Genomic DNA, 19,568 nt, shown 5'->3' with positions numbered 1-19,568 from the left:
GAGTATCTCACTTCTGGTGATGTTAAGATTATTAGTGAGTTCAGGTGCTTTCAGCCTAATCCATCCCTTTAAAATTTACCCATCAGCTTTTTACCTAATGGTTTTAACAACCATTGATATTATTTTACAGATGTATTATTTCATTAGGGATTCCAAAATGGTAATGTTCTAATTCTAATATTCCTTTTTGCATTTATTAGCTAGAATTGTTCTATAAAGAAGAGCTTTCCCACTATCAGGTTATCCTGAAATACAGTTAGTACAGGAACCATGCTTGATTTTTTCTTTCTCTTTTAAAGATATAATTTTAAAATTTATTTTTGGCTGCATTGGGTCTTCATTGCTGCACGTGGGCTTTCTCTAGTTGTGGCGAGTAGGGGCTACTCTTTGTTGTGGTGTGCAGGCTTCTCATTGTGGTGGCTTCTCTTGTTGCGGAGCATGGGCTCTAGGCATGCGGGCTTCAGTAGCTGTGGCGCGAGGGCTCAGTAGTTACGGCACACGGACTCTAGAGTGCAGGCTCAGTAGTTGTGGTGCACAGGCTTAGTTGCTCCACGGCATGTGGGATCTTCCCGGACCAGGGATCGAACCCGTGTCCCCTGAGTTGGCAGGCGGATTCTTAACCACTGCACCACCAGGGAAGCCCTAGTCAGCAAATTTTATACCTGAAAGGAATCTTAAAAATTACTTAGTCCCATTATACATTTGTTAATTTCTTATTTTATATTCGATATCCCTGAGTTAGACAAAAATTATTTTGCCATTTTATTTATTCATACCTGTATTAGGGTTCTCCAGAGAAACAGAGCCAATAGAATATATAGAGAGAGATAGATATAGATACAGATCTAACTATAGACATATAATCTATATATGTCTATCTATCCCTCCACCCATCCATTCATCTATCTAGAGAGAAAGAGATTTATTTTAAGGAATTGGCTCATGTGATTGTGGGAGCTGTCAAGTCTGAAATCTGTAGGGCAGGCTAGCAAATTGGAAATTCAGATAAGAGTTGATGTTACAGTCTTGAGTCTAAAATCTTCAGGGCAGGGCAGCAAGTGGGAAACTCAGGCAGGGTTTCTATGTTTTAGCCTTGAGGCAGAGTTGTTCCTTCTTCTGGAAAGCTCAGTCTTTGCTCTTAAGGCCTTCAACTGATTGGCTGAAGCCCCCACGTTATGGAGTGTAACTGCTTTACTCAAGTCTATTGACTGTAAATGTTAATCACACCTGGAGAATATCTTCACAGCAACATCTAGACTAGTGTTTGTTTGACCAAATAACTGGGCACCTTGGACTAGTCAAGCTGACACAAAATTAACCACCACAATATCATCCTACCACAGCCTGTAAATGAGACGTGCATATATTTTACAAAATGATACAAAAAGAAAACTGGAACCAGAACTAGAAAATCAGACTCAGATTATCCTCTTGCATATGTAAATTAAGTAGGCATAGAGATTTTAACTGATTTGTTCAAAAGCAGATGACAGAACCAAGGGAGTGAGCCTACAGTGATTCCCCTTAGGGCAGCCCAAACCCTTGGATCTTAACTCTGGATACTTTATACTATGGAGAACTCACAATTCTGGACTTCCTTACTTTGAGGATCATTACCTCCCATGGTTTGAGAGCAAATAAAAATGTTGCCTAGGCCATGGCAGCTTATCTTTTTCCCAACAAACGCACAAGCACAAGAAAGGGTTGATGGTGACAACGTTGAACTTTACCTGAGCTCTCTGTACTTTCAGAAAACAGTGACATTAAGAAATCCCTCCAGAGGGGCTTCCCTTTTGATGCGGTGGTTAAGAATCTGCCTGCCAATGCAGAGGACACAGGTTCAGGCCCTGGTCCGGGAAGATCCCACATGCTGCAGAGCAACTAAGCCTGTGTGCCACAACTACTGAGCCTGTGCTCTAGAGCCCGCAAGCCACAACTACTGAAGCCTGTGTGCCTAGAGCCCATGCTCCACAACAAGAGAAGCCACTGCAATGAGAAGCCCGCACACCGCAACAAAGAGTAGCCCCTGCTCGCCACAACGAGAGAAAGCCCACGGACAGCAATGAAGACCCAATGCAGCCAAAAATAAAATTAATTAATTAATTAATTAATTTTTAAAATTAGAAAAAAGAAACCCCTCCAGGGACTTCCTTGGTTGTCCAGTGGTTGGGAATCCGCCTTTCAATGCAGGGGACGCAGGTTAGATCCCTGGTCAAGGAACTAGGATCACACATGCCGCAAGGCAACTAGGCCTGCACACCGCAGCTACTGAGCCCTCACTCAGGAGCCTGCGTGCCACAACTACTGAGCCCGCATGCCACAACTACTTAGTCCACATGCCACAACTACAGAGCCCATGTGCCGCAACTACTGAGCCTGCACACTCTGGAGCCTGCAAGCCACAACTAAAGAGCCTGCGTACCACGACAAAAGATCCCATGTGCCACAATGAAGATCACGCATGCCGTGACTAAGACCCAATACGGCCAAATGACTAAGTGAATATTTAAAAAAAGAAAAAAAAGAAATCCCTTCAACCTTTTAACCTTTTGTTTTCTGAAATCCCCCACCCTTTTATATTCTGGGAAACGGTTTACCCAAAAGAAAACCATGTGACTTAGATAAGACTAACTGTCGACTCTTTCTCATCTCTCCCTGCTTGACTTGTGACTGTGACAAGACCAAACACAGATCTTTCCCTTCACCCAAACCTGCTGACGCGAGGCCAGCCACAGACTCTCCAATTCCTCATTCTTTGTCTTTGTGAATGATTAGCTGAGATTAGAACTATCTGTCTGCCTCAAACTAGCTAGACACAAAGATAAAAATTTCCTCTTCAGCGAACTGACTGAGATGCCTCCTGATTGCAAAACAAACCCACCTGTGAATTCCTCCACCTGTAACCTGTCTACTCCTCCCTATAAAAGACTAGGGCAACACCACCCTGCCAAGAAACTCTGATCTTCGCATCTGGGGTGCTCTTCTATTGCAATTAACTGAATAAGGTCAATTTTCTTACTTGTTCAGGTATTGTCTTTGGCAATAACATCCACCAAAGGGCTGAGAATAAAAAACCAAAGTAAAAAAAGAAGAAAAAAGGAAAAAAGTGATCTAAGCACACTAAGAGAGAGATGAGTCATAGAGCTACAAGGAAAAGGAAGGTGTAGTTGCCTCAAGTCATGTACTGTGGCTCATTAAACCTATACCTCCTCAACTGGATTATTAAACCATTATCCATTCAGCTTCAGGGAAGAGGAACAGTGAAGGAGTTCATTAATTGATTTCTGGATTGAATTGAATGAAATCTATTAATTTCTTTAGTGCTAATCAGGGAGAAGTTAAAGGTTGAGAAAGGAACAAAAGCAGCCCCTGACAAAAGCTGCCCTGGCACTCACAGCTATGCCATGGTATTCTCCTGTTGAACATAATCTCAGACAAGGTTACTCAGAGACCTTGATAAAGTGAGACAAAATAAGGCCACTTGATAATTTTGCCTAGGCTACTGTGCCACACACACAGAACCAAACATCCTGCTATCTTGGCTGAAATGAGTGACTGCTGCTTCTTTACCAATTTCTGTCTTTCCTTGCTTCAGCCTGCCCTCTTTATAGATAAGATTTGAGATAGCCAAAGGTAGAATTGCCTCTGGCTGATGGCATCCAATTTAGAGAGAACCTTGCTTCCTTAGACCCTGTCCCAAGGCATCCTCTTACTGAGACATCCCATGCTGCAACATGTAATTAACCCAACCTGTTTACTTTGGCTGGAAGACATCGACATGGTACCATGGCTAAACCACCAGATAATCCTAAAGAAATCAATGAAATATGTTTTAAAAAAATGTTTTTTGAGCTTGTTACAAAGCAAAAGCTATTAAAGGAAACAGTCACCAAGGAATCAGAACTAATGTTTCATCTCTGCTAGGGAACTGGTTTAACGACAGTAAACAAAGGACTTCCCTGAATGGAGGGCTGTGATGGGGAGGGCAGGGAGGGGCTCCAGGAGCTGTGCACATTTACATTGTCTTTGAGATTAGCATGCAGAATAAATCAACATAACCAAAAACCTTTCTAGATCCTATTTCTACATTCTCATCTTCTGGAACTTCAGGAGCTGGCTCCAAGTTCATTATGCTCCTAAATCTATCCTGAAATCCATCAAGAGAGAAGTTATCTCTGTGCAAGGCTCACACAACCAAGAATATTAGAATTAGAATATTACTATTTTGCAATCCCACAATAGATCTGGAAAGTGAGCATCACTGGCTGTTAAAACCATTAGGTGAATTGTTATTTAATTTAAATTCTTAGTCTGTATCAGGTATGAAAACTATAAAATCCATGCATGGTGATGAAAACTTGCTGTTTCTTAATATCCATCCACACTCCTTAGTTTAGCTGGTACCCAATGCCTGGAATAGAGAATAGTTCCCTGGCCTCCCTGGCAGTAAGTTGTGGTCATGTGACTAAGTTCTAGTCAGTGAAATGAAAGCAAAACTGCACGTGGTAACTGCTAGAGCCTTCCTGTCAACCCCTGCACTCTTCAACTTCGTAGCTTCTTCAATCCTGCTGCCTAGATTAGAACGCAGACATCTTGGATCACGAGTCCAGGCTATGCTCAGTGTAACAAGAGAAAAGACAGCTGCGTCTTGGACATCAAGGAGCACCATACAGCCCTAAACTGCCTTCCCTATCTTTTACATGATGGAGAAGTAAATGGGGAAAGCAGGAAGCCCAGAGCTGGCTGAGCCTGGAGGGGGAAGGAGAGAGGAGGAGAGGGAGAGATGGGGAGGAGGGAGAAGAGGGAAAAGACAGGAAGCAGGGGAAAGGGTACAGGGATGGGCAGGACACGGAGAGGAGCAAAAGGGCGACAGGAGGAGGAGCTGGGCCAGTCCTGAGGTCTAAGCAACTGTTTTGCTTGCGCTTCCTGGAGCCTTGTAAGAGCGGGTTAAATTGGAAACTATTAACTATGATACTTTCTACAGAAAACTAATTCAAAATTATGGCAATAATAAGGTGCTGAGTTCATTATCTCAGGAATGAAGGCCATAGCTAGGCTGGACTCACGCAGGGCAGGTTCAGGAGGGCTCTGGCTCCACACAATCGTTACTACAGCTTCAGGTATTACATTTAAGGCAGAACATTGCTCAGAGGAAGAAGAGGGATCTTCTCCCATGGCCCTTTCTTCAAAGTGAAGAAACCTTTTCCCTTAAGCCTCCCTGCAGACTTGCCCTCCAGTGTCACTGGCCAGAACTAGATTATATATCTATTACTAGAACAATCACAGGCAGAGAATAGGATTATCATGAATAATACACCATTCATATTAACTCAGGTCTATCTCCAGAACTGGGGACAAGATCACCTTCCCCTTAGTCACATAGGAGAGAGACAGATACAGGACCACTACTTCTGGTGGGGCAAGTTGTGCAGTACAGGACTCCAGGGGGCCCCACTCACATTCCCACTCATTGTCATTTGTAAAGCTATTATGACAAGTTTCCAGCAGATGGCAGTGAAGTGCCTGGAGAAAGGACGGCTTTTTCTGATTCACACAGTCACAGTGAGGTGATAAGGTAGGTAACAAAAATCAAGATTACGTTAGAAGGGAGGTGGGGATGAAGATGGGAGACGAGTGCTTGCTTGGTAGGTAATGAGAGTCCTGCAACATAAAGTAAATAGTCAGATTCATTGTAAACCTTTTAAAAGTATGTGTGGTAAATTCTATTTTAATGAAATAATTCATTCCAGAGTTAAGAGAAGTTTAAAAAACCTTTATTCAATAAATTCTAATGTAGTTACTCTGAAGAAAAAAAAAAACTGTACAGATATCCTAAATTGAAAATCATTATGTTTATCAATAAGAAGTTTTAAAAAATCTGTCAAGATTGATTTCTACAAGAGCAGCAGCATTCATACAGCAAAGACCCTACTTTCTCTCTCTCTTATATCAAATGATTAAGGTATATAGAAAATTACAACACCTTGAAAAAAGATACCAATTGAATGGATGAAATATTATTACCAAAGGTCAATCACATTATAAGGCATGATTAATTTTAAGAAATCTGAGATTTAAAGAAAGCATTAAATTTCCTTTACTATTTCTGTCATGTATCCATAGAAAAGGAAAATACAGTGAAAACTAAATAAGCAAACAAAGGAAAAAGTTGGCAATACAGAGTGATATGTCAGGAAAATATTTTAAGAGAGCCTGGGTAATCAATTTTCTTGTTGCTGTAACCTCTACCACCTTCTCTAATAACAAAGAAGAATTATACAAATAATTATGTGATATAAAAATGCAAGTTTTCTTAGGATCAGTTTACATTGTGGGTCAATAATATATGCAACGTGTGCGATGAAATGGAATTCCTTTCATATCTACCCTGTGATCACGGGCATAGTCCCATAAGAAATAATCCAGAAGAATGGAATTGATCTCTCCACTAGTTTTTTCACCCTTTTTTTCAGTAAGCTCCAGAAGACAATCCCGGATCAGCTCAACACACCAAAGTGAACACCCTCTGATTTCCACCTCTTGCCTATTCCCATACGAAAGCATTTCTCCTGCAAGGGAAAAAAGACAGAGCAAGAAGCACTAATAGTCAATGAAATGAAATCTAGTCAAAACTTTACTATAGGACAAAACACAGTATTTAAATAGTACTCATTTTAAAATTGTAAATCTCAGATTTATTTTTGGTAATTTAAACCATTTCTAAACTCAGGCATGAATTCAAAATTGCAAGTTAAGTTCCACAAGGACAAGGACCATGTCTGGCTTAGTTGTCTCAATATTCCTAGGACCTAGCCTAGCACCTTGCATATACTAGCTCCCCAATAAATATTTGCTAAATAAGTATGGGGTAACCATACATTTTATTTTTATTTATTTATTTTAAAAATTTTATTTATTTATTTATTTTTTGGCTATGTTGGGTCTTTGTTGCGTGCGCGGGCTTTCTCCAGTTGTGGTGAGCAGGGGCTACTCTTGTTGCGGTGCGCAGGCTTCTCGTTGCGGTAGCTTCTCTTTGTTGCGGAGCACAGGCTCTTGGCACGCGGGCTGCAGTAGTTGTGGCACGCGGGCTCAGTAGTTGCGGCGCACGGGCTTAGTTGCTCCGCGGCATGTGGGATCTTCCCAGACCAGGGCTCGAACCCGTGTCCCCTGCATTGGCAGGCAGATTCTTAACCACTGCACCACCAGGGAAGTCCCTAACCATACATTTTAAAATATGACAGCAAGATTATTAAATTACTTTTAGAGAGGATTTAAAATTTGGGTTTAATGTCAGGAAAAATAAAAACACTATTGCAAAATCTAGAGGACTCCTAGGGGGCCAAATAAACAGTACCTCCCTTCCCCACTTAACACTGTCTTGGGGACACGCCAGGTACATCAAGGAAAACCTAGGAAATCAAAGTTCTTAGCTTGAGCAAGGAAAACCATGATCGTTCTTCGGATTCAGGATCCTTGAGAGCTTGTTTGGATGTTCTAGCGGGGGAGCACAGCTGCTCGTATACCCTTGACCGAAGAACGGTCCTCCTCTATCGGGGAAGGTTGTCCTCTTCCACCGAGCGCGCAGCTTCGGGAGGGACGCACATGGAGTGGTGAGGGAGGAAGGGGACACCCACCTAACCAGCCAGATCAGCCGAATCAACCCTGGCCATCAATGGGGTGACAGATGTCGCAGCCAGATTGCCCTCACATCCTGGATTCAGGATCCTTTAGTCAGCTCTGCCTGAATACGGAGCCGCGAGCTCCTATAGGACCTGCAGTCTATTCAGCACCCACCTCCAGGGTATATCTGATCCTGCAGGGTGGGCACTGGCAGTGCTTTGCCAGGGAGACTAGAGTTGGGCTCATCAACTCAACTGCCTATAAAGATAAGCCAGATACAGTAAGTGGATGCAGCTGCCAGATGCAAACTGTGGTGAGCTAGAGAGCATGTGCTGCCCCGTGTAAAGGTAAACCCAATGTTCCTGTATTTCTCTACTCTTACAAGAGAAGCCAGAAAGTTGATTTTCATGTGAAATCTCCTACTTGTCAAGTGCTGATAACTAATTAAAAATTGCTTAAAACATGGTTCAAGCCAAACAAAACACATCTGCAAGCTATATTTGGCCACCAATATATATATATTTTATATATATATAATATATATATATATATTATATATATATATATATTATATATATATATATCTGGCCACCAATCTGTACCCTTGCACAGAGCTTCACAGTATCTGAGAGGCCCTGTGATCCACTGAGACCCAGGGGAAATACCCTAGCCCCATTGAGTTCCACTCTGTCACCTAGGATCTTAAATAGTGTCCCCTCCATCCATCTCTCCCTGATCCCTGGGGCAGGTGGAAGAACAGACACTGGCTGTTTCCCTCCATTTCCTTACTTTGCCCCAGGTACCAGCATACAAATCCATTCTTCAGTTCTCTTGCTAATCAATTCCTTCAAACTTGACTATCAACTTGCCAGATTTGCCAAATCAACCATGACAGTGAATTTGGAGGTAGATACCACCACCCAAGTGGAGCCATTAGATAAGACCACTGCCCCAGCTAACAGCTTGACTGCAATCTTGAGCCAGATGCACTCAGTTAAGCAGCACCCAAATTCCTGATCCATAGAAACTGTGAGATAATGTTTGTTACTTTAAGTCATTAAATATGAGCATAATTTGTTACACAGTAACAAATAACTGTAGAGTTGAACTGTGTTCCTCCCCACCCTTCCCCTCCCCCCCCAAAATACTTTCGAGTCCTAACTCCTGGTACCTGTGGATGTGGCCTTACTCGTAAAGAGCTCCTACAGATGTAATCAAGTTAAGATGAGGTCGTAACTGTGTTAAGATGGGCCTTCAATGCCATGACTGCTGTCCTCATAAAAAAAAGGAGAAGATACGAAGAGACAGAGGAGACACACAGGGAAGAAAGCCATGGTTGGAGTGATGCAGCTACAAAGCTAAGGAATGCCAAGGACTGCTGGCAGCCACCAGAAGCTAAGAAGAGGCAAAGAAGGATTCTTCCCAACACCCTTCAGAGGGAGCAAGCATGGCCCTGCAAACACCATGATTTCAGACTTCTAGCCTCCAGAGACATGAGAGAATATATTTCTGTTGTTTTAAGCCATCAAGTTTGTGATAATTTGTTATGTCAGCCATAAGGAAACTAACAAAGTAACTAATACAGCAACTTATAGTATGGAATAGGACATGGACTTTGAAACAGAAAAAGAATGAAACCATTTGAGAGGACTGACATAGATTAGAGTCAGGGAAGGTAACCTGGCCAACATATTAGGCCTAAAAGTCAGCCTTAGAATCACAATGAAGAATCTAATTTAGCCAAACTGCATTGTCAGTCTTTATAGCTGGCTAAAAAATATGCCTTTGGCGAAGAGATGGGCTAAAGATAAAATGAACAGAAATCTAGGTAGGTAAATGAACAGAAATCTAAGTAGATCTTCCAAGGGCTGCCCTGCCCAGAAGAGAAGAGAAGAAAAGAATTATACACGTAGCATATCCTCAAGTTTGGAAAAAGTATCACTAGAGACCAGTTAAGGAAGTTTCTACCTCATCTAATCAAGCCACCTGGTTCTAGATTTCACTTAAGATAATTTTTAGGGACTTCCCTGGTGGTCCAGTGGTTAAGACTCCATGCTCCCAATTCAGGGGGCCCGGGTTCAATCCCTGGTCAGGGAACTAGATTCCACACGCTGCAACTAAGAGCCCGCATGCTGCAACCAAAAGAGTCCACATGCCGCAACTAAGACCTGGCGCAGCCAAATAAATAAATATTAAAAAAAAATTTTTTTTAATCAGTGTCCTAGACTTACGTGTGCTCCTTTATATTTATAAGTTCTATCAGTATTTCTCCTCTAGTTTGCTAGTAAAGTACTTTTTGGGGAAAATAAAATTCCAACTTTGCTTAAATAAACTAAGAGGCAAGGGAATTTGTTCCCCCTATGACAAACTAGTGAAGGACAGTTTGAAGCTGGATGTAATAAGAGGCAGTAACAGCTGCAGCTGGACATCTGGAAAAGAGCCTCTGGAGGTGAAATGGATGGTAGAAGAAAATTCAGACAACTCTGTACAACTATGCTGGGTGATCCCTTCTCACCAGAGTTTTTCTCACAGCAGCAGAGACAACTGGGTGCTCTAAAAACTCAGGAGAAGGAGATGGACAAAGCATGGAGAGTCAGGAAAAGCTATGTGGAAGAGGTAACATTTGAACTAAGCCTTTGTGGATGTGTAGGATTTGAATTGAAAAAAAGAAAATATGGGTGAGGGAAACCAAGCAACAGTGTGTTTAGAGATAGGAATGAACGTTCTATACGTTGGCCAGAAAAAAGATCAGCTGAATATGGCTGTATGTAGAAGCCCTGATTGCTAAATGTTGTCCCTTTTAAAGGTATCCAACAATTAATGACCCCAGACATGAGCATTATGACATAAAATAGCTTGTTATTTTCCAAATGAGGAAATGGGCAAAACGCATTGCCCAAGGCTGCATAAAAACCTGGTAGAAGCAATCATAGGAATAATGGTACTTTTCTATCCTGTGCTATTCTTATTTTGGGTGATTGAAATCTATTTCACAAGAGAAAATTATTCAATCATAAAAACTACTTCTTTTAAAAATAAAGAAAAAAGCTGAAAGTACTGCACCTAAAAGAGAAATTAACATGAAAATTGTACAATATAATTATTTTCCTTATACAAAGAAATGTTTAAAAAACAAAAAGCTGGGGGGGAGGGCAGAGAAGGGGGAGGGGAAAAAAAACAAAAAAAAACAACAAAAAGCAAAAAGCTACTTTTCATACAAACACAATTATCTATACTCATATATTATAATAAGGCTCCCACTCTTGAGAATCAATAATCAAACCCAATAATGGTAAAAAATAAGCCTAGGAAAGTGAGTGACTTGTGTAAGATAAGCCAGTGACAGACCTTGGAGCCTCCTAACTCAAAATCCAGTACATATTACCTATCACTCAGCCCACCTTTTATTTCACAGTGTAGTGTGCTCTTCAGCTTAACACTCTTTAAATACAAACCTGAACTGTCTTAGTGTTGCACACCTTCACGTGACATAAATTTAGGTTTCATTTTATTATAAGACTCTGAAATGATGATGTCCAAATACTGTGATTTCCAACAATATCTATATTCCACACTGTAAACAACAAAAAGCAATTTTCTCTGTAATTTAATTGCCCCTGCATTCTTCTTTACATGTGCTTTTAACAATAATAGTGTTTTGTTTTGTTTTTTAAGGAAAGAAGACCTTTTGTAAAAGAAACTAGACAAAGACCCAACGACAATTCATAGTATAACAAAGAATGTCTTAATTAAGCTGGCAAACCTTTGAGAAGCTTCTCCAGTAGTTCGTCAGAGTATTTCAGGGCTCCCAGGTAAACAAGAACCTGAGGTAATCTATAGTCAGCAAACATGGTGATTCTGGAGATGTCCTTAAAGCAGCCGTCTCCTTTTCCCTCTAATACACTCCACGTATCTGCCACAAGGATTTGGGCCCGTTTGTAAAAAGAAATTCTTTTCCCCTGATGAATGAGGAGAATATAAATGTTACCTGGGTATGTGAAAGCTTTATGTATGCTATTTAAAAAAAGGCACACATAGAAAACATTTTTCAAGGGTAGAATAATCTTACTCTTTGGTAAGAATTTATAGACCTTTTACAGAAAAAAAGAAGGGGTCTAATAAATACTAAGTTATCTCTATCACTCCAAATTTACTTCCTATATTTTTCAAAGCACATAAAATACAATTTATGTAATCATGGCACTATTTAGTGTTCTTTTTCAATGGCATTACTTCATATACATATTTCTGTGTCACTATAATCCACCTGCTTGCTATTGTTAAGGGCTAGATAGTATTTCTTTAGAAAGTTTCTTAAGTTAAAAAATATATGTTTTTCTGATTGCAACATAATTCACATTAATTGTATAAAATATGGAAGAGTATAAAGAAGAAAATAATCATTCCTAAATTCACCTCTGAAGAGAATTACAACATCCATTTCTTTTTTTTTTAATGCTATTCTTGTCTGCTTACATTCTTTTTATGTATGTATGTATGGCTTTGTTGGGTCTTCGTTTCTGTGCAAGGGCTGTCTCTAGTTGTGGCAAGCGGGGGCCACTCTTCATCGCGGTGCGCGGGCCTCTCACTATCGCGGCCTCTCTTGTTGCGGAGCACAGGCTCCAGACGCGCAGGCTCAGTAATTGTGGCTCACGGGCCCAATTGCTCCGTGGCATGTGGAATCCTCCCAGACCAGGGCTCGAACCCGCGTCCCCTGCATTGGCAGGCAGATTCTCAACCACTGCGCCACCAGGGAAGCCCACAACATCCATTTTTTAACTGTTTCCTTTCAGATAAAATGATTAACTTATTTCAGAGATAAAGACAAAACTGATCAACAGCTAGAATTTATCAAGTCTACCCTTTTTGGAAATGGTCCAAGTTAATATGTAAGTTCATATAACAAAATTAGTTACCAATTATATTTATACATGGAAGAAACAAATTTAACCAGGCATTATAAGAGAATGGGTCATAATTTAACTCAAAAATTCTCTATAGGGACTTCCCCTGGTGGTCCAGGGGTTAAGACTCCATGCTCCCAATGCAGGGGGCCTGGGTTCAATCCCTGGTCAGGGAACTAGATCCCACGTGCCACAACTAAGACCCCGGTGCAGCCAAATAAATAAATAAATATATATATATTTTAAAACTCTCTATAAAACTACAAATGCTCATTAGCTTTCACTATGGAAGAACAAAGATAATTACAGTCTACTCCTAGTCCTAACACCAGTGCTAATAACCTCAAATCATCTTTTATAACTGCTAGTCTGTTAAATGTGAATAATCAGTATCACTGGCTCCCAAAATATATTCTGATCACCTCGGAGAATGTTTTAATAAGTAAATGACATAAAGAAGTAAATTAAAAGTGAAATTAAATTCTTCAGGGAAAGACTCCATATAAAAATTCTTTAAGATGATAATATAGATTCCTATATTTACTAAAAACCACCCCAATGCTACACTGTCCTAATGAGAAATAACCTAATATTGCTTAACCTTAAGGTATACCTCTTACAATCAATCCAGACTTACTTTTACTAAATAAACTAAATTTCATTTTTTTTTTTTTAAACTAAATTTTCTAAGGCCACCACTAAAAAAGCAGGTATCTTGTTTTCTCGGGCAAACACATACACTCATTTTTTGACATAGTGCAAAGACTAAATTACACTGAGTGCTGGGGGAACAAATCACCACTAAGAAATATCCCTATATCATTTGGGAATAATCTACATTCTCAAACCTATCAAAATATGACAACCTGGCAGCTGTTCCTCTATATACGCTGGACTTATATATGGTAACTAGGTTTCTAATTCAAGTCTACTTTATTAAACAGCAAGGCATAAAACTTAATTTGCAAAATAAAACTGTTTCAAACAAAATTATTACATCATAATATTTACTATGATAGAAGCTATTGTCTCCTATTTCTAACAAGATTCATAGAGCAAACTGGAAAAATCTAGGAACCAGACTTATATAACAAAATCAGTGCTGGTATCTAACAAAACACAAATTGTCACATCATGAGCACTGTTTCCATGGTAGCCAACTAGTATCACAAAGATTAGATTATAATACCCTAAAATGAAAACAAAAACAAAAACAAATTCAAGTGAGGAATCTAAAAATAAACTCAAATCACCTATAAAACATTTTCTTAACAAGCTGATATGGTTTTTAGTAATGAAATAATTTTAGTAATAAAATTCTACGTCTCTAAAATATTAACTGATATCACTGAAAATACCAGTAAATCCCCAAATAACAATTACCCTATATGTTCCATAATATTGCTTTGTGAATAAAATATTTTCAAAATAGTACCTTTATAAAATAATTATCAGTGTAAAACTCTATAACCATGAGTTGATTTTCTGCAACAAACTTATTATGAACAAATTAGAAAGGTCAAAAATTACAAATGCTTAAGAGTAACATAAAATGTTATCAATTAAAATATCAGAAAAGCTCATGCTTTTCATGTATATTTATCAGTACATCAGCATAAAGAAGCCAATCTATTAATTAGAACTTTTATATAGCTACTGAATAGTCTAAATCAGAGTCACTTGAAGAGCTTAAAAAAAATAGTTCTTTTACCCATAGATCAGAATCTTTGAGGATGCTGCTTTGGAAATGTATCTGAATTCTGAAGCTTCCTAACTGATTCTGGGGCATAGCCAGGTTGGGAAATCACTGATCTAAAACTGTCTCATTTAGACAAATTTTCTAATTTCATTTATTTGTTCATAATGTCTAAAAATGAATGATAATCTCAGTAACTAAATAAACATTAAAAACAATTGTAACTATTTTTATGTAACTTGCTGAAGATTTAAAAATACAGCAACCAATACCATGACCATATTACGAAGGAGCAGGGAAAAGGGCATTCCAATATGCTGCGGCTGATCATCTTTCCGGAGAAGAGTTACTATTTTTATGTATCACAAGCCTGAAAATCCTGGCCATGCTCTGACTCAGTAATCCCATTATTAGGAATCCATCCTAAGAAAATATTATGGGTGTGAACTGTTGTCAGTATTGCTTTTTATTATATAAAACTGAAAACAATAAGATACAAAATTCAATTTAAAAACTACAACTGTGTATCACAATTATTGTGGTAAAATAGTTCGGGCAAATAATTATGGTAATGTACATCCATAAGGTACATCCATACATCCATTAATGACTTTTAATGTGAAGTCATTAAAAATAGTAGTATGAAAAAAAAGTGTGCTGTGAAGAATTTTTATTGACATAGATGCTCATAATATGTTAAATTTTAAAACAGTTTATATAGCATAACTCTCCCCCACTCATATGTATACACGTTCACACACACAGAGAAAAAGACCAAATTGTGAACAGTGGTTACCTCTTGGCAGAATAAAGACTGCTCCTCTGTACCTTCCAAATTCTGTATTAATTTGTTTTACTTCTGCAATTAGAAAATTTTTAAATATGGATTAAAAGACATTTGATTTTAGCACTTTCTGAATTCAGAAGCAGCGCCAAAACTTCATTAGAATTCCTTTAGACTTGGAATTAATTGAGCAAAGTGCTTTAACTATTTATATATCTTTTAAATGAATATGCAAAGGTAACTGTAAATTAACTAATCAAAGGGTTAAGTGAGCACCCACTACATGCTCAATGTTATGTCAGGAATCATATGGCTTTCAGAAATATAGTGCTTTTGAGTAACAATAAGGATAAACTTATGAAAAAATATAATACTCCTTTAGGAAAGTGTTAAAAGGTTTAGGTTTGATTTTTGTTACATTTTGGGGATATTTCTGTAAGAATGTATTTTAGAAATAAATACTGATGGGAAATGGTTCAGATACTAATTTGCATTTAAAATGTATCAGCCTTAAAATTAATCTATATCCTGGTACAGTTTTTAACTGAACTTTTCAGCATACATAGCAAATCAAAAGAAAGCACTATGCTGTAAATAAAAGAGAAATTCAACAAATGCTTACTAAATCAATATCATAATCTACCCAAAAAATCACTGCTTTCTTTCACAAAGACAAAAATTCAGAACAACTTGAAAGTAAATAAACTACATGGTGTCCTGAATTCATTCCATCCTGAAGTCATGTTAGATTTAATCTTAGCCCTCCTTCTACAACAACCATGTCATTTCTGGAATACACAGATTCTTAGCCACATTAATGGCAGTTTGATTTATTTTATACACTGTTTAATATATTTATAAATGGTCGGAATGATGGACCAAGGAACTTGATCCAAATTTCCTGAAAACAAGGTTGAAATGACATACTTTGAAGACAAAGATAAATCTCAAAGTACCCTCTGCATTAGTAAAATGGTTCCTCAGAAGAGAATAAAGTTCAACAGTGGCCTAGGGCCTCTTTTCTAAGAACTGCCTCTGTCCGGTCCATTCAGTCCTCGCCCAGGAGTTTCAGAACCGAGAGGAAGTTTCTCCCTCTCTCCCTGATGGCTGAAGCGATAAAATGCAAAATTCATGGACCTTTTCTACTTCATGGAGAAAGCTGGTCTGCAGTAAGGGAAAAATGGAGTCAACAGAAACAAAGAAGAGAGACTGAATCCTGATGGCACTGAGTCCCTGATCCTGGATGTTTATCCCCAGTACCTATCCCCAAATTCTTTTTGCTTAAGTTTTTTCTTGTTTTGTGTCTGTCAGTTGCAATTAAAAGAATCTTAACATACATAATCAGGCATCTCTCACTTTACAGCAGAATTGAAAAGCTAGCTATTTCTTGACTAAATGACCTAAGATACACTAGTTAACCTTTCTTTTTTTCAGACTTTGGTTCTTGGTCTGCAAACAGGACTGTAATGTTCCTTGTCCCTAGGCCCCACAGAGTTGTTCTGTGGATCAAATGAGAGTGTCTGTGCAAACACCTTGTAAATCATAAAGAATGATTTGAACAATATTACTGGTAATTTTAGTTGTTGAATTGTGATTACAAAAGGGTAGCTTCAAAATTTTAAGTTGACACAAGTATTCATTAACTTAGTCAATAGATTTACATTATATGATCCCCCTGAAGTTGCTTTCAATTCTACATCACAGTTAAAATAAACAGTGATAACGAATTCTAAAAGAATTATACAAAAGCAAAATCCAGGTGTACACTGGGAGAGTACACAAAATGTTCACCATTTTAAAAGAACGCCTATTTAAACTTCTTTGTACCATAAAACAAATAATACTGTTAAAGTACCCTGTGCATGAAAAAGAAAACACATAGTATATATACATTAGAACTCTGCAAGAAATATTTTTTATTAGAGAGAATTTAGTATACATCCTGATTTTCATCCAATGAAGTAAATTTTTTGAAGTACTAAAAGGACCTCACTATCCCTAAGTGACAACATCATGTTGAAGGTCTAGTGTTAATTCAGGTTTGAAACATTTTAAAGGACAGAAGAATAAAGAGAATACACTGATTAGAAAACAATAAGAAAAGTATTATCTCTGAAACACTACTTAATAATTTTGTTATTGTTCCTTTGTTCCACATGGAAAAAAATTCCAAAATTAAAATTTTTATTCTCAAAAGGAATTCTGGAAGTAAAAGAGTTAACTATGAGAAGATAATTAAAGAACTCTAAAATGGCCAACAGGGGCTTCCCTGGTGGCACAGTGGTTAAGAATCCGCCTGCCAATGCAGGGGACACGGGTTCGAGCCCTGGTCCGGGAAGATCCTACATGCCGCAGAGCAAGTAAGCCCGTGTGCCACAACTACTGAGCCTGCGCTCTAGAGCCTGTGAGCCACAACTACTGAGCCTGTGTGCCACAACTACTGAAGCCCGCGCGCCTAGAGCCAGTGCTCCGCAACAAGAGAAGCCACTGCAACGAGAAGCCCGCGCACCGCAACAAAGAGTAGCCCCCGCTCGCCGCAACTAGAGAAAGCCTGCGCGCAGCAACAAAGACCCAATGCAGCCAAAAAATAAATAAGTATATTTTAAAAAATAAAAACTAAAAAAAATAAAATGGCCAACAGAAGCAACTCACCTCAAACTGACTCACATCTCTATAAGAAGGAAAGCTTTCAACTACTAGGTGCAATAACTTCTGAGCACTTTTATCACTTTTTCGGACACAATTAAGAAAAGAGCCTTCAAATTTCTCAAGCAGAATTTTCCCGGTTTCATTGAGAATCCGATGCCTCTCTTCTATCAAAGGCATGGGGACGTCTGTGTCAGAACGGAGTATATGCCGAACCTCATCCAGGGTCACTGTGGCATAGTACGAAGCACTAGTCATTGGTATTCCTTGGGGAGAAAAGAAAAGGCATTGGAACAATGTCATACTTGTATATTCATTAGGCCCTTGCTATTGCAACACAATTAAAATGAAACCACATAATTGTTAAAGGAATGCATAATTGTTACAGGAATGCAGTAAAAGTGGACGAGTAATTAAAAATCAGAAGCAGATCCCTCATTCTCTATTTGCTTGTCTGTATTTATTCATCCACTTCTAACAATTGTAATATTACATCAGATGTATTTTGACCGTGTAAAATGTGTTATAATTTCTGCCCTTTGTTCCTCAGATGCCATCAAAGTGGCATTCCTTAGAAAACTGACTTTGACTTAGCTGTGACAATGATAAATATTAGAATCATTTCCCACTGAATAAAGATTTCATGCCAGCCTCTTCTCATACTTTTAAGCAGAGGTACCGGCAGTGAAGATCTTCAATTTCGCCTTATCAACACATTATTCCATCTCCCAACCCGCTCTGTGGGACCCTCCCACTAAACTGAAACCTCAAAGCTGCTGGGTCTGACCGGGAGAAGGGGCACCAACCTTCATCCAGGGCTCTGTTGACCGCGGCGCACAGGGACCAGTACCCACTGTACGTCTTCCCCCCGTACCCGACCAGACATTTGTGCTCGTCACTCTCCGACCAAAAGGAGAAGTTGAGCGTGTCTGTCACGAACACCCAGTTAACGGCGGCCTCGTCGGCCGCCTTGGGGTTCAGCTCGTGAAAGGCCTTCCAGGCCCCCACGCGCAGCTCCGGCCCCGCGGCCTTGGCCAGCAGAAGCTCGGCCACCCTCCTTACGCCTCCGCCGTCAATGAACACATCTCGACTGTTCTCGGCAATGAATTTTGCGGACTCCCTGGGAGTCAGAAGCCCATCCATCCGCCCCTCCCCTGTGGAAAGGGAACCGACGCTTTCGCCCGCGGGCTGGCCAAACTCTCTTCCCTCTCTAGCTGGGTTAAGGCTCAGGGTCCCCTACGACTCCCCCTCCCTTCCCACCGCGGGATCGCTGGCCTAAAAGGCTCCCGCCCTCTCAGAGAGGCTAGCAAAACCGACTGGGCCCAGCCCCGACAGCCGCAGCCGTACCACTGGGGAACTGTGCAGACTGACGCGCTGCGCCGCGCCGCGCGCCGGCCGGAGGCCGCAGGCATTTCCGGGAGGGCGGCTCCGCCCACTCGTGCCGGGGCGCACTCCCGGGACCCGCTTCCGCTTTTGGAGGTCTGGAAACCGCCTCGCAGCGTCCGGCGCGCCCTTGCTGGGAGTTGCCCACTCCGAGACGTGGGGCTCGGCCGTTTTGCCCGTGCTCCCCACCCCCTCCCGCGGGCACGTGGGCCTGCGTCCGCCGCCGTGGCCCGAGTCGCGATGATTCCAACCGGTGTACTGCGTTGCCCTCCCTCGGCTCCCGCCCCTCCCCTCTCCACGGAGGGCGAAGTCTGGGCAAGATACCATTGGCGACGCCCTGCATCCGGGTTCCTGGAACGCGAGCTTTCTGGCCGTGGGTCTCGGTGCGGGGGGCCGAGCCACCCCTAGACTACGACACGGGTTGGCGGTCCCGCCACCCCCACCCCCATGTCCCAGGCAGGCCACTTCTTCATTTTGCTGAATCCTGGCCCATTTGGAGGTTTAGGATTAGTTGGAATGTTTGGAGAAATGGATG

At 40.3% G+C, this 19,568-nt stretch overlaps 1 protein-coding gene across 2 annotated transcripts; it reads right to left on the bottom strand.

Moving 5' to 3' along the window:
- Nucleotides 1-5,758: 5,758 nt before the first annotated feature.
- QNG1 (Q-nucleotide N-glycosylase 1) lies at nt 5,759-19,504 on the bottom strand. 2 transcript variants are annotated; one of them, XM_082401243.1, is made up of 4 exons: nt 18,998-19,504; nt 17,657-17,916; nt 11,384-11,579; nt 5,759-6,569 (listed from the first exon to the last, which is right to left on the bottom strand). In XM_082401243.1, the coding sequence occupies exons 1-4, from the start codon at nt 19,374-19,376 to the stop codon at nt 6,337-6,339; spliced, it is 1,068 nt and encodes a 355-aa protein (XP_082257369.1). In that variant the 5' UTR covers nt 19,377-19,504; the 3' UTR covers nt 5,759-6,336. The 2 variants fall into 2 exon arrangements, with proteins under 2 accessions (XP_082257369.1, XP_082257370.1); XM_082401244.1 differs by having other exon boundaries at nt 18,457-19,026.
- Nucleotides 19,505-19,568: the final 64 nt, after the last annotated feature.

The sequence above is a fragment of the Balaenoptera borealis genome (assembly GCF_965194805.1).
Source record: "Balaenoptera borealis genome assembly, chromosome: 8".
Classification (NCBI taxonomy): Eukaryota; Metazoa; Chordata; class Mammalia; order Artiodactyla; family Balaenopteridae; genus Balaenoptera; species Balaenoptera borealis.
Note: the sequence above shows the minus strand (reverse complement) of the source record. Positions and strands in the feature narration are given on the sequence as shown.

What these genes read in the sequence shown, in the direction of transcription:
- QNG1 (XM_082401243.1), bottom strand. Translation starts at nt 19,376, where the DNA reads ATGCAGGGCGTCGCCAATGGTATCTTGCCCAGACTTCGCCCTCCGTGG. An exon ending in GAGATGTGAGTCAGTTTGAG is followed by an intron (nt 11,580 to 17,656) that starts GTGAGTTGCTTC and finishes CTCATTCATCAG; the next exon opens with GGGAAAAGAATTTCTTTTTA. An exon ending in ACTGGAGAAGCTTCTCAAAG is followed by an intron (nt 6,570 to 11,383) that starts GTTTGCCAGCTT and finishes TTTCCCTTGCAG; the next exon opens with GAGAAATGCTTTCGTATGGG.